We start from the raw sequence: 16,132 nt of genomic DNA, 5'->3' as shown, positions 1-16,132 counted from the left end.
GCCCAAAACATCCAAAATAATTGTCTAACATGAGCTGACCGATATGCCAACATCCTCAGCAGCTTCTCTTTGGTAATTTGATGATTTTCCAACACAATTTTCTTCACAGCTTTGATGTTATCATCTGTTGTTTATGCGCTGGGGTGTCCAGAGTGAGGTTCATCATTGGCATCTTCTCAGTCATCTTGGAAGAGCTTGTACCACTTGCAAACATTTTTTTACTTAGAGCAGATTCACGGTATGACACTGTCAACATTTCAAGTGTTTTAGAGCACTTGATTCCATTATTCACACAAAATTTGATGCAAGTTCTTTACTCCATTTTTTATAATAATCGAAAATCATGCTGAACCACCCATCTTTTCAAAATTTCATATTTATTGTCCTTTGTAGTATATTTCACTGATAAAAACTCAGAGCTTTTTCCTCAGTGAACTTTATGAAAATCAAAACTGAGAAAGTATGCACATTACAATCTAACTTTATTTACACATCCTATGACATATATTTCTATAGCTCACCAAATTTCAAGCCATCCTATGTTATGCTTTCCTGACATTATAATTGCTTGGATAGGTCCGAGAGGTAATGTAAAATATTGTGTAAACTGCACAATATTTCAATGAGGAAGATGCTTATAATCATCAGGCATAATTGCTGGCGGCAGCTCTGGCAAGCCAATTTATATGGTAAGCATAGATTCCCGCAGGAAGGGAACCTGCCAGAGCAACGAACTGCTAATTGCACTATGTGTGCTGCCAGAAGACCGACAACAAGCAACAACCCTAAAGTATGTGTTCGAAACGTTGGTGCCTCACTTTCAGTTCCTATTAGTGTGTTCTCACTAGATTCTCTTCTCTGCAACTGATACCTTCTTAACACTCTCTCTCATAGAGCACAAACTATAACATATCCCGGGAGCTTGTCAGCAGAGATTGAGCATCTTCATTTGTTGTCTGTTATGAATGGGTAGCAGTGTCGGTTAGACCATCAGTGAGAGCAGCATCGCTTGTTCCTGCTGCTAATAAGGCGAGTATACCATTCGTGTGTTACATATTTTTACGAGCTTCAAGCAGGAGCAACTGCAGTGATGGATAGGAACTGTGATTGCTGTGTACAGATGCGAGCCGAGTTGGCGACCCTTCGCTCACAGCTCCAGGCTGTTTTGGCTTTCATCACACAGCTTGGGGCTGCTGCCAAGGGGCGTCACTGTGGGGGATCGAATGCAGGGATGCGAGGGACTTCGAGCACGTCCCACATGTCCTCCAATTGGTCCACTGCTGTGCCCCCCCCCCCCCCCCCCAGGCACTGCCTGCACTGAGGTTGACCTAACATCCCTGGTCGAGTGGGAGATTCCAAAGTCTGGCAGGCAGCACAAACTTTCCGAGGGGCCGATCGTAGGGTCTCCTCGGTTCGTTTGATGAACACGTTTCGGGTGTTATCTGTGGCTGACAAGGTCTCTGAGCCAGATGCAGTTATCCACTCTGTTCTGAGGAAGCTTCTAGGCCTGCAAGGACTGGGCATTCACAGAGGGTGGGTTTGCTGGTAGTTGGGAGCTCCAACATTAGGTGCGTAATGGGGCACCTTAGGAACATGGCTGCCAAGGAGGGGAAGGAAGCCAGTGTGCACTCTGTGTGCATTCTGGGGGGGGGGGAGTCATTCCGGATGTGGAAAGAGTGCTTCCCGATGCCATGAAGAGTACAGGGTGCAGCCAACTGCAGGAGGTGGCTCATGTCGGTACCAAGGACGTGCGTCACTTTGGATCGGAGCAGATTCTGTCTGGTTTCGGGCGGTTAGCAGAAATGGTTAAGACTGTCAGTCTTGCTTCCGAGATTAAGGTGGAGCTCACCATCTGCAGCATCATTGATAGAACTGACTGTGATCTTTTCGTGCAGAGCCGAGTGGAGGGTCTGAATCAGAGGCTCAGGTGGTTCTGTGGCCGTGTAGGCTGCAGATTCCTTGACTTGCGCCATCGGTTGGTGGGTTTCCGGGCTCTGCTTAATAGGTCAGGAGTCCACTACACACACGAGATGGCTACACGGGTAGCGGGGGCTGTGTGTAAGGGACTGGGCGGCTTTTTAGGTTAGAGGGGCTCAGGGAACCACAGAAGGGACGTCCATCCAAAAGTGGGCAGGTAGAACACAGTAACACAGTTGTGGAAACGATTGGTATTGTAGTTGTAAACTGTCGTAGCTGTGTTGGGAAAGAACCAGAGCTCCAAGCCCTAATAGAAAGCACTGAAGATCAAATAGATGTAGGTACAGAGCCGGAAATAAGTTCAGCCGAAATTTTTCAAACGATATAACAGTGTTCAGAAAGGATAGATTTAATACAGTTGGTGGTGGAGTATTTATTGCTGTAAGAGGTAGTTTGCCTTGTAGCCAAATTTAAGTAGATAGTATGTGTGAAATAGCAAGGGTAGAGGTTATACCTGACAATCGGACTAAACTATTAACTGGATCATTTTACCGGCGCCCCGACTCAGAAGATATAGTAGCTGAACAGTCCAAAGAAAACATAAGTCTCATTTCAAATAAGGACCCCACTCATACAATTATAGTCGGTGGTGACTTTAATCTACCCTTGATATGCTGGAAAAATTATATGTTTAAAGCTGGCGGCAGGCATAAAACGTCATCCGAAATTGTACTGAGTGCTTTCTCAGAAAATTATTTTGAACAATTAGTTCAGTAGCCCACTCAAAGCATAAATGGTTGCGAAAACATACTTGACCATTTAGCAACAAATCATCCTGGACAAATAGTGAGTATTGTGACGAATACAGGGATTAGTGACCACAAGGCAGTTGCTGCTAGGCTGAATACCATAACACCTGCAACCATCAAAAAGTAACGCAAAGTATATCTAGTTAAAAAAGCTGATAAAAATACTCTTAACACCTTTTTAAGACACAGTCTTCACTCCTTCCGATCTGATCATGTAAGTGTAGAAAAGTTGCGGAATGTCTTCAAAGAGATAGTATCGACAGCAATTGAGAGATATAAACTACATAAATTAATAAGTGATGGTACTGATCCCCCATGGTACACAAAACGGGTCAGATCGTTGTTGCAGAAGCAACAGAAAAAGCATGCCAAATTCAAAAGAACGCAAAATTCCCAAGATTGGCAAAGCTTTACAGAAGTTCGAAATATGATGCGTACTTCAATGCGATATGCTTTTAATAATTTCCACAATGAAATTCTGTCTCAAAATCTGGCAGAAAACCCAATGAAATTCTGGTCATACATAAAGCACACCAGTGGCAAGACACAATCAATACCTTCACTACGCGATAACAACGGTGAAGTCACTGATAACAGTGTCACTAAAGCAGAGTTATTAAACACAGTTTTTAAAACTCCTTCACCAAAGGAGACGAAGTAAATATTGCTGAATTCCAATCAAGAATAACTGCCAAGATGAGAAACTTAGAAGTAGATATCCTTGGAGTAACGAAGCAGCTTAAATCACTTAATAAAGGCAAGGCCTCCAGTCCAGATTGTATACCAGTCAGGTTCCTCTCACAGTATGCTGATAAAATAGCTCCATATTTAGCAATTATAAACAACCACTCGCTCACAGAAAGATCTGTAGCTAAAGACTGGAAAATTGCTCAAACCACACCAATACCCAAAAACGGAAGTAGGAGTAATCCGCTGAATTACAGGCCTATATCACTAACGTCGATTTGCAGTAGGGTTTTGGAACATATACTGTATTCGAACATTATGAAGCACCTCGAAGAAAACGATATATTGACGCATAGCACGGTTTCAAAAATATTGTTCTTTTGAAACAGAACTAGCTCTTTATACTCATGAAGTAATAAGTGCTATCGACAGGGGATGTCAAATTGATTCCATATTTTTAGGTTTCCAGAAGGCTTTCGACACTGTTCCTCACAAGTGTCTTCTAACCAAACTGCGAGCCTACAGAATATTGCCTCAGTTGTGTGACTGGATTCATGGTTTCCTGTCACAAAGGTCACAGTTCGTAGTAATAGACGGAAAGTCATCGAGTAAAACAGAAGTAAAATCCGGCGTTCCCCAAGGAAGTGTTATAGGCCCTCTACTATTCCTGATCTATATTAACAACATAGAAGACAATCTGAATAGCTGTCTTAGATTGTTTGCAGATGATACTGTCATTTACCACCTCGTAAAGTCATCAGATGATCAAAATTACTTGCAAAATGATTTAGATAAGATATCTGTATGGTGCGAAAAGTAGCAATTGACCCTGAATAAGGAAAAGTGTGAAGTTATTCACATGAGCACTAAAAGATATCAGCTACATTTCGATTACGCGATAAGTCACTCAAATCTGAAGGCTGTAAATTCAACTAAATACTTAGGGATTACAATTACAAATAACCTAAATTGGAACAATCACATAGATAATATTGTGGGTAGAGCAAACCAAAGACTGCGATTCATTGGCAGAACACTTAGAAGGTGCAACAGGTCTACTAAAGAGACTGCTTACACCACACTTGTCCACCCTATTCTGGAGTACTACTGTGTGGTGTGGGATCTGCATCAGTTGGGACTGATGGATGACATTGAAAAAGTACAAAGAAGGGCAGCTCATTTTGTATTATCACGAAATAGGGGAGATAGTGTCACAGACATGATACGTGAATTGGAGTGGCAATCATTAAAACAAAGGCATTTTTCGTTGCGACAGGATCTGCTCATGAAATTTCAATCACCAGTTTTCTCCTCCGATTGTGAAAACATTCTGTTGGCACCCACCTACATAGGAAGAAATGATCATCACGATAAAATAAAAGAAATCAGGGCTCGCACAGAAAAATTTAAGTGCTTGTTTTTCCCGTGTGCCGTTCGAGAGTGGAACGGTAGAGAGACAGCTTGAAGGTGGCTCATTAAACCCTCTGCCATGCACTTTATTGTGAATAGCAGAGTGATCACGTAGATGTAGTCACATCAAAGCTCTTCCCTCACCCAGGACCTGAGATTTTCTAGCAAGCTATCCTACAAATTGACGCACCACTTTAGCTCTCTGCAAGGCTGCAGATGAAGACGACGAGAAGTTGCCTCATGCCTACATGAGAACGGGCCTGAGAACCATTCAAGCAACATTAACGCTGTTTATATCTATTACAAAATAATTTCTTTTGCAATTTAAAGTACCACTCAATAATTTAGAGACTTAAAAGTTTTTAAAAGTACACTGCATATGGTGTTACTTTCTTTATCTTGTATTTATAGTTGAAGTAATTGTTTTTTTTTCTTCTTTTCACTTTTCACTGTATTCTGTTTCTTTATCTCCCTAGCTACAGATTCAGCTCATAATTTAGAACATTCTTGCAAATGTTTTTTACTGACTACATCAAAACCTGCACACTTCCTTCTTATCCACCACAAATTCAAATTGTTTATCTTCCATTTAAACTGTAATTTTTCACCTTAGAATGGTTACTGTTTTTGCCTTAGCTAGAAATTGAATTTGGAGTGAATCCCCATGATAATGCCATTTTCTTAATTCATCACTTTTACAAGCATCTGTGCTGCAATGAACATTTTTGGTATTAACTGTGGTGGTGAAGTGGTCTCCCTACAATTCACCTAATTTCTTTCCTATTTAAATAATCAAACTTAAGCGATTCTTCACAATCTGCAGATTTTTTCACACACTCCCTCTAAAAAGAGCTTGTGTGTCAATGTATTTGAGCCATATAAATAACAAGAAACATTATTTATGTATGTCATTCCAAATTCTAGAAGTACTTTCAACTGGATGGTGTAAGTGTACAGACATCGAAACTGCTACGATGTATCGAATCTTACCCTTACTCATCTCTGCTGGACCCAAGACTACAAGGCACAAGGATGCCCAATTGGCAAGGGAATACTGTTGGCCAACTGGCAGCTATCATTGTCAACCTATCGCCTCCGACAATCACCAACACGCAACGTCCAGGAAATACCGTCATCCCACTGGCAATTATCACTATCAAGCCATCGCCTGTGACAACACCCAACATACTTGAGGCCTGTTGTTGTCAAGGACATACTACGAGTGCCAGGTCGGATCTTACAGTCAATCATCCTCAGCACCCTTCCACTCTGCCACCTATGATGACTCATGGATTTCATCATGTTGGCACATCCCAGGCAACCTCTTAGACACACATTTCTGTCTCTACTTATTTTTGTGGACATTCATCCATGGTCATCTCAGACAACTTTTCATAGAGACATATCTGTTTGCACTTACTTGTGTGGACATTCATCCATGGACATTGCATTTCATTTCTGTTTCTTATAACGACAGTAAACTACCGTTGTGGCACTTGCACGTTTCATCATTTTTGTTTTTCTTTTTTCACAAGTTAAAATCCACACAATATAATCAAACATGAAGATAATGCTAGTCTCAACCATGTTATAATTAGCTGAATATAGGCAACAGGGAGGACTTAATGTCTCCACAAGGACCTGTTCATTTGGCAACAGTGATTGTAGCTTAAAATCTGTAAATTTAATGAAGGCCCATACTGCTTCTCTCTTCAATTGCACAATGATATGTTGAGCTTAAGTATCGGTGACTTTTATGGTGAGGCCATTTGAAGGTTGGCACGTACACATCCAACTCATTATGTATCAGCAGTACCAAAGGTGAGCAGAGCATGAATGTTAAGGTATACACAAAGCTAATCAACTGGTATCATGCAGTGGGTGAATCTGATGCTACTCAAATGGATCAGCTCTTGATAATATACTCTTACTTGGTGCTGTTATATACTAATTATGTTGTTGGTACATGCAGCTGTTCTCCTGTTTAATAAATTTACCTTAATATTTGTTAGGTATTATAATTATCTCTCAATTTATCTTTGTGCAATTGATTAATGGTGTGCTTCTGGGTCTTCAGCCCCAATTCAGATTCAATTTTGTGCAGAACATACCAATGACCTAACCAGTCATCTACATCGAGTGCTGCAAGTTGTATTCTCATGTGCACTCAATGCCAGGGATACTGTCGGACTATGCTGAACACCTGAAAGCATGCACGGAAAACATGGGAAGTCACCTCAGTTTGGTCTATTGCAACGGGTCGCGGAGGGGGGGAGGAGGTTGATCCAGAATGTAAACAAGTCAGATAAGCTCCCACAGGAGAAAGGTCAGCTTCACAGTACACTGACCTACCTAACAAAAGAGTGCATGCAGAAGAGTGTAGAAGAAGCATGATGCATACTTTCACTGCAGCCAATGGACAAATTGTCACAATCAGTCTTGAAGAAAATAGCACACTAATTCAGCAGAAGACTTGAATATGTCTGCCTAAGCTTTTACAAAGACGCCAGAAGAAGTTCACCAAGACAGGTTTCCATGTGGTCTCATTCCACATACATAGCCACTGGTTGGCCAAAACAAGGATTCTTTGGAGTGCCACAAATCCAGATACTACTGTACCCACTTTATAGCTAAAATTTTGCCACATGTTATTTCTTTCTCTCACCAAAAGTCATTAAAAGAGATTGTTGCCTTCAGAGGCCTATAAATTGTACCTAAATAACATTTCCAATTACTCATATCACTGGGAATTCTTTAACTTTTTTTGTGAAGATGCACTAGTTCACACAATATAAGACACAGAACTTGGATTATGTGAAAATAATTTTCTGTGTAAGTAAATTTGCATTACTTTTCCAGTACATCTAAAATGATCATTATGACAATCATATAGCTTTTCCCCTTATGATTTGCCTGCAAATGACTTTCTTAAGCATGTATATGCTTATAGTGCACCAATTTTTGTGCCAAAAAATGTAGTTCACACTAATCAAAGGTTATTAACAAGCAAAATAGTGCAAAGCTTAGTTCAGTCAAGTGCCTTAATAATGTGAAACAACACTGCATAGATTAAATCAGTGACAGTGCTTTTAAAAACTGTACCACAGCAAATGTAATATTGAACTATGTGGTGCACAAAATGAGTTTAGCCAAAAGGCATCTAATCACTGAAAAGATTACCCTTTATTATTGGTGCCAACAGAGCTTTTCTACTTGCTATACGTTGTGTTAATTGCACAACAACAGATGACATTTCTTCTAATGTCTTTCCTTTCTCTTGATCAACATCTGCTTTCTCACTAGAAACTTCTTCCAATCTCTCTTCAGTAGCACGTAATCCCAATACACCATGCTGAGCTTCCCGAACAGACTATGTAAAAATGGTAACAGCAGACTTCATTATAACAACAGAGTTGATTACTTACCAATTTATGGACTCAATATGAAAGTTATATAAACCTAAGACATATATTTCAAAAAATGGAAAGTCCAGGATGGAATAACAACTATATGGAAAGGACAGATTGATAATCACCATATAAGTGAAGCACCAAGTCATAGACAGGCACAGTGGAAAAAACTGCTAAAGTATTAAATCTTTCAAAGAACTCCTTCTGCAGTACACGCATGCATGCACACACGCACATGCACACGCACACATGCGCGAGCGCGCACACGCGCATGCACGCACACACGCACACACACACACACACACACGCACACACACACACACACTGGCAATGTCAAGTGCACTACAGCCCAACTGCAACTACATCCGACAGCAACAGAAATCTGCTACGGTGGGTGGTGGGGATACACAGGCGCATGATATGGGGTTGGGCAAGGAAAGCAAGGTACCGGTGGGTGAGGATGCTGGTGGAGCTTGCGGGAACTTGGTGAGGACAGGGTAGAGATGTAAGATGCTGCATTGAGAGGCTGTGCTGGGGGAGGGGCATAGCAGAGAGAGAAAGGAGAAGTGGAGAAGGAGAACGGAGTTTCAGACATCTTGGTGCAATAGAACACATTTGTAGTACTGGAGAGGGATCAGAGAAGGGGACAGACAAGTGGGAGGTGAAAACTAGGAAAGGTTCAGGTCAGGGGAGTTATGGGAAAGAAGGACATGGTGTAAAGAGAGTTCCCACCTATCTGACTGAGAAAAGCTTGTGTCATAAGGTGGAATCCAGATGGCACGGGCCGTGAAGCAGTCACTGAAGAGAAGCACAGGATGACAGGCAGCATGTTCATAACTGGGTGATCCAGCCATCTCTTGGCAATAGTCTGGCGATGGTCATTCATGCGGACAGGCAGATTGTTACCTGTCATGCCCAGGTAGAAAGCTGGTGGTGAGTCAGATGGCCCTTTTCACAGGTGGCCTTGCCTTTGACAGGGTAGGAGATATCTGTGACACGACTGGAACAGGTGTAATTTGAGGACGTATGGGATGGGTGCATCTGTGGTCTAGGGGTTGCGCCTTTGATTAGTAATCACAACGTCCTCGGTTCCAGGTTCAAAAGCCACCACCGCTTAAATTTTGATTAATAATCAGCACTGGTGGCCGAAGACTTCTGGCGTAAGAAACCACCCTCATTCTGCCAATGGCCTTGTCAAAGTGGGTGGAGGAGCAGACAGAGGTTCAGGGCACTCTCTTGTTCTTGGGGTGGGAAATTGCCCCTACAGATGGAAGAACCAACTATGATCAACGGCATGAGGATGCAGAAGGCAATGGAAACCACTGCATTAAAGGCATAATGTGTATCCATAGGACATGTGGCCTGTAAGTGAGAAAGTGTCATGATGATCTCTCCATTGGGAAAAGATTCTGGAATAGTCCCCCATTCGGATCTCCAGAAGGGAACTGCAAAGGGGGAGGTGACCATGAGAAAAAGATTGAACAACCAACGAAAGGATAACATTCTATGAGTCAGAGCATGGAATGTCAGAACTTGAATGGGGTAGGGAAGCTAGAAAATCTGAAAAGGGAAATGCCAAGACTCAATCTAAATGTAGTAGGGGTCAGTGAAGTGAAATGGAAAGAAGACAAGGATTTCTGGTCAGATGAGTACAGGTAATATCAACAGCAGCAGAAAATGGTATAACAGGAGTAGGATTTGTTGTGAATAGAAACGTGGGGTAGAGAGTGAGTTGCTGTGAACAGTTCAGTGATAAGGTTGTTCTTATCAGAATCCACAGCAAACCAGCACCGACAATGATAGTTCAGGTATACATGCCAACGTCGCATGCTGAAGATGAAGAGAGAGAGGAAGTACACAATGATATTGAAAGATTAACAAAGTACATAAAGGGAGATGAAAATCTAATAGTCATGGGGGAATGGAAAGCAGTTGTAGGGGAAGGAGTACAAGAAAGAATATGGGCTTGGGACAAGGAATGTGAGAGGAGAAAGACTAATTGAGTTCTGTAATAACTTTCAGATCATAATAGTGAATACTCTGTTCAAGAATCACAAGAGGGGGATGTATACTTGGAAAAGTCCAGGTGTTACAGAAGGATTTTAGTTAGATTACATCATGGTCAGGCAGAGATTCAGAAATCAGATACTGGATTGTAAAGCATACTCAGGAGCAGAAATAGACTCAGATCACACTGTAGTACTGATGATGAATAGGCTGAAGTTTAAGAGATTAGTCAGGAAGACTCAATACACAAAGAAGTGGGGTATGAAAGTACTAAGGAATGACTAGATACGCTTGAAGTTCACTAAGGCTATATGTACAGCAATAAGGCAGTACAGTTGAAGAGGAATGGACATCTTTAAAAAGCAATCACAGAAGTTGCGAAGAAAAATATAAGTACAAAGAAGGTAACTGCAAAGAAACCATGGTTAACAGAAGAAATAATTTGGTTGATCAATGAAAGAAGAAAGTACGAAAATGTTCAGAGAAATTCAGGAATACAGAAATACAAGTCACTAAGGAATGAAACAAATAGGAAGTGCACGGAAGCTGAGACGAAATGGCTGCATAAAAAATGTGAAGAAATCGAAAAAGATATGACTGTCAGGAGGACGGATTCAGCATATAGGAAAGTCAAAACAACCTTCGGTGAAATTAAAAGCAAGGCTAGTAACTTTAAGAGTGCAACCAGAATTCCATTGTTAAATGCAGAGGAGAGAGCAGATAGGTGGAAAGAGTACATTGAAGGCCTCTAAGAGGGGTAAGATGTGATACAAGAAGAAACAGGAGCCAATTTAGAAGAGGTATGGGATCTAATGTTAGAATCAGAAATTAAGGGAGCTTTGGAGGACTTAAGATCAAATGAGGCAGAAGGGATAGATAACATTCCATCAGAATCTCTCAAATGATTGGGGGAAGTGGCAACAAAATGACTATTCACACTGATGCGCAGCATGTATGAGCCTGGCACATACCATCTGACTTTTGGAAAAATATCATCCACACAATTCCAAAGACTTCAAGAGCTGACAAGTGTGAGAAGTATTGCACGATCAGCTTAATAGCTCATGCATCCAAGTTGCTGACAAGAATAATATAGAGAAGAATGTGAAAAAAAATTGAGGTCATGTTAGATGCAATCAGTTTGGCTTTAGGAAAGGTAAAGGCACCAGAGAGGCAATTCTGACATTGTGGTTGATAGTGGAAGCAAGACTAAAGAAAAATCAGGACACATTCACATGATTCGTTGACCTGGAAAACGCATTCAACAATGTAAAATGGTGCAAGATGTTCAAAATTCTGAGGAAAATAGGGGTAAGCTACAAGGAGAGATGGGTAATATACAACAGGTACAAGAGCCAAAAGAGAAAAATAAGAGTAGGCAACCAAGAATGAACTGCTCAGATTAAAAATCGTGTAAGACAGGGATGTAGTCTTTCACCCCTACTGTTCAATATGTATATCAAAGCAGCAATGATGGAAATAAAAGAAAGGTTCAGGAGTGGAATTAAAACTGAAGGGAAAAGGATCTCAATGATATAATTCACTTGCGACACTGCTATCCTGAGTGAAAGTGAAGAAGAATTGCATTATCTGCTGAACGGAAAGAACAATCTAATGAGTATAGAATATGAACTAATAGTAAATCAAAGAAAGATGAAAGTAATGAGAAGTAGCAGAAATGAGAACAGTGAGAAACTTAACATCAGAATTAAGGGTCAAGAAGTAGATGAAGTTAAGGAGTTCTACTAACTAGGCAGAAAACTAACCTAAGACGGGGCAAATAGGACATCAAAAACAGACTGGCTCTAGCAAAAAGGGCATTCTTGACCAAGAGAAGCCTACTAGTATCGAACATAGGCCTTGATTTGAGGGAAAAATTTCTGAGAATGTATGTTTGGATTACAGCACTGTAAGGTAGTGAAACACAGACTATGGGAAAACCAGTGCAGAACAGAATCAAAGCATTTGAGATGTGGTGTTTCAGATGAATGATGAAAATTAAATGGACTGATAAAGTAAGAAAAGAGGACGTTCTGCACAGAATCGGAAAGGAAAACACTGACATAGAGAAGGGACAGGATGATAGGAAATCTGTTAAGACATCAGGGAATGACTTTCTAGGTACTAGAGGGAGTTGTAGAGGCAAAAACTGCAGAGAAAGACAGAAATTGGAATACATGTAGCAAATACTTGAGAATGTAGGTCGCAAGTGGCACTCTGAGATGAAGAACGGGTGGCCATTATTGAAGTGGAGGTATTGTTGAGGGTTGACAGGTGTGATGTGAACAGACAAACATTTCTAGCCATCCTCGAGATGAGAGATCAACACTGAGGAAGGTGATCAGGTCATGGAAGGATGTGGACAGGGTGTCATCTCCCTTGTTCCAAATCACGAAGATGTCATCAGTGGATCTGAACCTGTTGAGAGATTTCAGATTGTTGGTGGTTACGAAGGATTTCTCTAGACGGCCCATGAATAAGCTGGCATAGTATCGTCCCATGCGGATGCCAATTGTTGCACCATGGATTTGTTTGTAGGTGATACCTTCAAAGGAGCAGTAACTGTGGGTGAGGATATAGTTGGTCGTGGTGACCAGGAAGGAGGTACTAGGTTTGGAATAAGTCTGGCATTGGGAAAGGCAGTGTTCAATAGTGGCAAGGTCCAGGGCATTGGGATCGTTAGTGTAGAGGGAGGATGTGTCATCGATAGTGAAAAGCAGGGTGCTGGGTGGTAAAGGAACAGGAACTCTGGAGAGTCGTAGGAAGAAATGATTGGTATCTTTTACATAGGAGGGTAGGTAACACGTAAGAGCTGATGGTATTGGTCCATGAGATCCACTTTCTCTCTGTGAGGGCACAATAACCAGCCACAATGGAGCAAGCTTGGTGGTTGGGTTTACAGCCTTTAGGTAGCACGTAGAATAGAAGATAGGAGTGTGGGATTGGAGGGCTGTGGGGGTGAGGAGGTTTGGGGGGGGCAGAGGGGCAGGGGGGGAGAGAGAGGGGGGGAAGGGGGAGAGAGAGGGGGAAGGGGGAGAGAGAGGGGGGAAGGGGGAGGGGATCGGGGGAGAGAGGGTGAGGGTGGGTGGGAGGGAGGGGGAGAGGGTCGGGGGGGAGAGGGTGTGGGTGGGTGGGAGGGAGGGAGAGAGGGTGAGGGTGGGTGGGAGGGAGAGAGAGAGGGTGAGGGAGGGAGGGAGGGGAGGGATGGAGAGAGAGGAGGGAGGGGGAGATGGTGGGTGAGGGAGAGGGAGGGGTGGAAGGAGGGACAGAGAGAAAGAGAGGAGGGAGGGGGAGATGGCAGGGGGAGGGAGAGGGAGGGATGGAAGGAGGGACAGAGAGAGAGAGAGAGAGAGAGAGAGAGAGAGAGAGAGACTAAGGGGAGAGGTTCTGGGATGGACCTTAGGATTTGACGAGGGACTGGAGATCTTGCGATTTCTGGAATGGAGGCACTGTGGTGGGGTCTGTAGGTGGATGTGTTGAAAGCTGGTGGAGTATGTCTGCCAGGTAATTCCTGTGGTTTATAACGATAGTAATGCAGTCTTTGTTGGCAGAATTATAAGATCAGTTTTTAAATGGTGGATTTGGTGTATTGTTGTTCTTTCTGCAATGCTACTTTCCATGTTGTGGAATTTGGGGAGTGATCATGAGATGAGGCTCAAGATTATTAGGATAGTTTGAAAGTTAACACAGACTGATTCGGGGGCAAGGGGGGTGGATCACAGTTGGATGGAGGAGTAATCAAGTCAGGCAGGATTCAACACTGATTTTGGATTGACCATGACTGATAGGGTTGGTGGTGAGAAAGTGTTTCCACTGTTGGGATTGGGAGAAGGAGAGAAGATCTTTAACAAGCCCAGCATGACTGACTATTCCCCAAATCCTTCAACACTGAAACCTACCTTACACATGGAAAAAGAACCACAATCCACCACCTAACTGACCTGCCAACAAAGTCTTCACCACTGTGATTATACAAGCAGTAAGGAATACCTGGTACAGGGGCTCTGCCAGCTGAGAGATAGGTCCACCTATAAACTCGGCACAAGTTCCCGTAACAGGGAGAACCTCTGCTCCCATGAACCAACACCTTCAGCCTATTACCCACAACCTATCTCCTATATAGAAGACACCAATCACTTCCTCCTATGACTATCCACAGTTCCTGTTCTTTTACCACCTGGCACCCTGCTCATCACTATCAATGCCACATCCCTTTACACAAATATCCCCAATGCCCATGGCCTTGCCACCATTAAACACTCCTTTTCCCAAGGCCTGACTGACTCCATATCTGCTACCCCCTCCCTGACCACCATGACCAACTATATCCTCACCCACAATTACTTCACATTTGAACATGTTGTTGTTGTTGTGGTCTTCAGTCCTGAGACTGGTTTGATGCAGCTCTCCATGGTACTCTAACCTGTGCAAGCTTCTTCATCACCCAGTACCTATTGCAGCTTACATCCTTCTGAATCTGCTTAGTGTATTCATCTCTTGGTCTCCCTCTACGATTTTTACCCTCCACGCTGCCCTCCAGTACTAAATTGGTGATCCCATGATGCCTCAGAACATGTCCTATCAACCAATCCCTTCTTCTAGTAAGGTTGTCCCACAAACTCCTCTTCTCCCCAATTCTACTCAATACCTCCTCATTAGTTATGTGATCTACCCATCTAGTCTTCAACATTCTTCTGTACCACCACATTTCAAAAGCTTCTATTCTCTTCTTGTCTAAACTAGTTACCGCACTGTTTCACTTCCATACATGGCCACATTCCATACAAATACTTTCAGAAAAGACTTCCTGACACTTAAATCTATACTCAATGTTAACAAATTTCTCTTCTTCAGAAACACTTTCCTTGCCATTGCCAGTCTACATTTCATATCCTCTCCACTTCAACAATCATCAGTTATTTTGCTCCCCAAATAGCAAAACTCCTTTACTACTTTAAGTGTCTCATTTCCTAATCTAATTCCCTCAGCATCACCCGACTTAATTCGACTACATTCCATTATCCTCATTTTGTTTTTGTTGATGTTCATCTCATACCCTCCTTTCATGACACTGTCCATTCCATTCAACTGCTCTTCAAAGTCCTTTGCTGTCTCCGACAGAATTACAATGTCATCGGCAAACCTCAAAGTTTTTATTTCTTCTCCATGGATTTTAATGCCTACTCCGAACTTTTCTTTTGTTTCCTTTACTGTTTGCTCAATATACAGATTGAATAGCATCAGGCATAGGCTACAACCCTGTCTCACTCCCTTCCCAACCACTGCTTCCCTTTCATGGCCCTCGACTCTTGTAACTGCGATCTGCTTTCTGTACAAATTGTAAATAGCCTTTCGCTCCCTGTATTTTACCCCTGCCACCTTTATGATTTGAAAGAGAGTATTCCAGTCAACGTTGTCAAAAGCTTTCTCTAAGTCTACAAATGCTAGAAACTTAGGTTTGCCTTTCCTGAATCTTTCTTCTAAGGTAAGTCGTAGGGTCAGTATTGCCTCACGTGTTCCAACATTTCTACGGAATACAAACTGATCTTCCCCAAGGTCCGCTTCTACCAGTTTTTCCATTCGTCTGTAAATCATTCGCATTAGTATTTTGCAGCTGTGACTTATTAAACTGACAGTTCATAATTTTCACATCTGTCAACACCTGCTTTCTTTGGGATTGGGATTATTATATTGTTCTTTAAGTCTGAGGGAATTTCGCCTGTCTCATACATCTTGCTGTGGTAGAGTTTTGTCAGGACTGGCTTTCCCAAGGCCGTCAGTAGTTCTAATGGAATGTTGTCTACTCCCGAGGCCTTGTTTCGACTTAGGTCTTTCAGTGCTCTGTCAAACTCTTCACACAGTATCATATCTCCCATTTCATCTTCATCTACA

General features: G+C 42.3%; 1 protein-coding gene across 2 annotated transcripts in view; it reads right to left on the bottom strand.

Annotated features, from left to right (window-relative positions):
* Positions 1 to 16,132, bottom strand: part of LOC124595324 (intraflagellar transport protein 81 homolog) — a 97,869-nt gene that overhangs the window by 15,505 nt on the left and 66,232 nt on the right. For both annotated transcript variants that reach the window (XM_047134024.1, XM_047134026.1), the window contains exon 9: positions 8,004 to 8,193. In XM_047134024.1, the coding sequence (XP_046989980.1) occupies positions 8,004 to 8,193 (190 nt within the window). The remainder of the gene's footprint in view (positions 1 to 8,003; positions 8,194 to 16,132) is intronic.

The sequence above is a fragment of the Schistocerca americana genome, chromosome 2 (genome assembly GCF_021461395.2).
Source record: "Schistocerca americana isolate TAMUIC-IGC-003095 chromosome 2, iqSchAmer2.1, whole genome shotgun sequence".
NCBI lineage: Eukaryota > Metazoa > Arthropoda > Insecta > Orthoptera > Acrididae > Schistocerca > Schistocerca americana.
The sequence above is the reverse complement of the archived record's forward strand: the minus strand, read 5'-3'. Positions and strand labels throughout refer to the sequence as shown.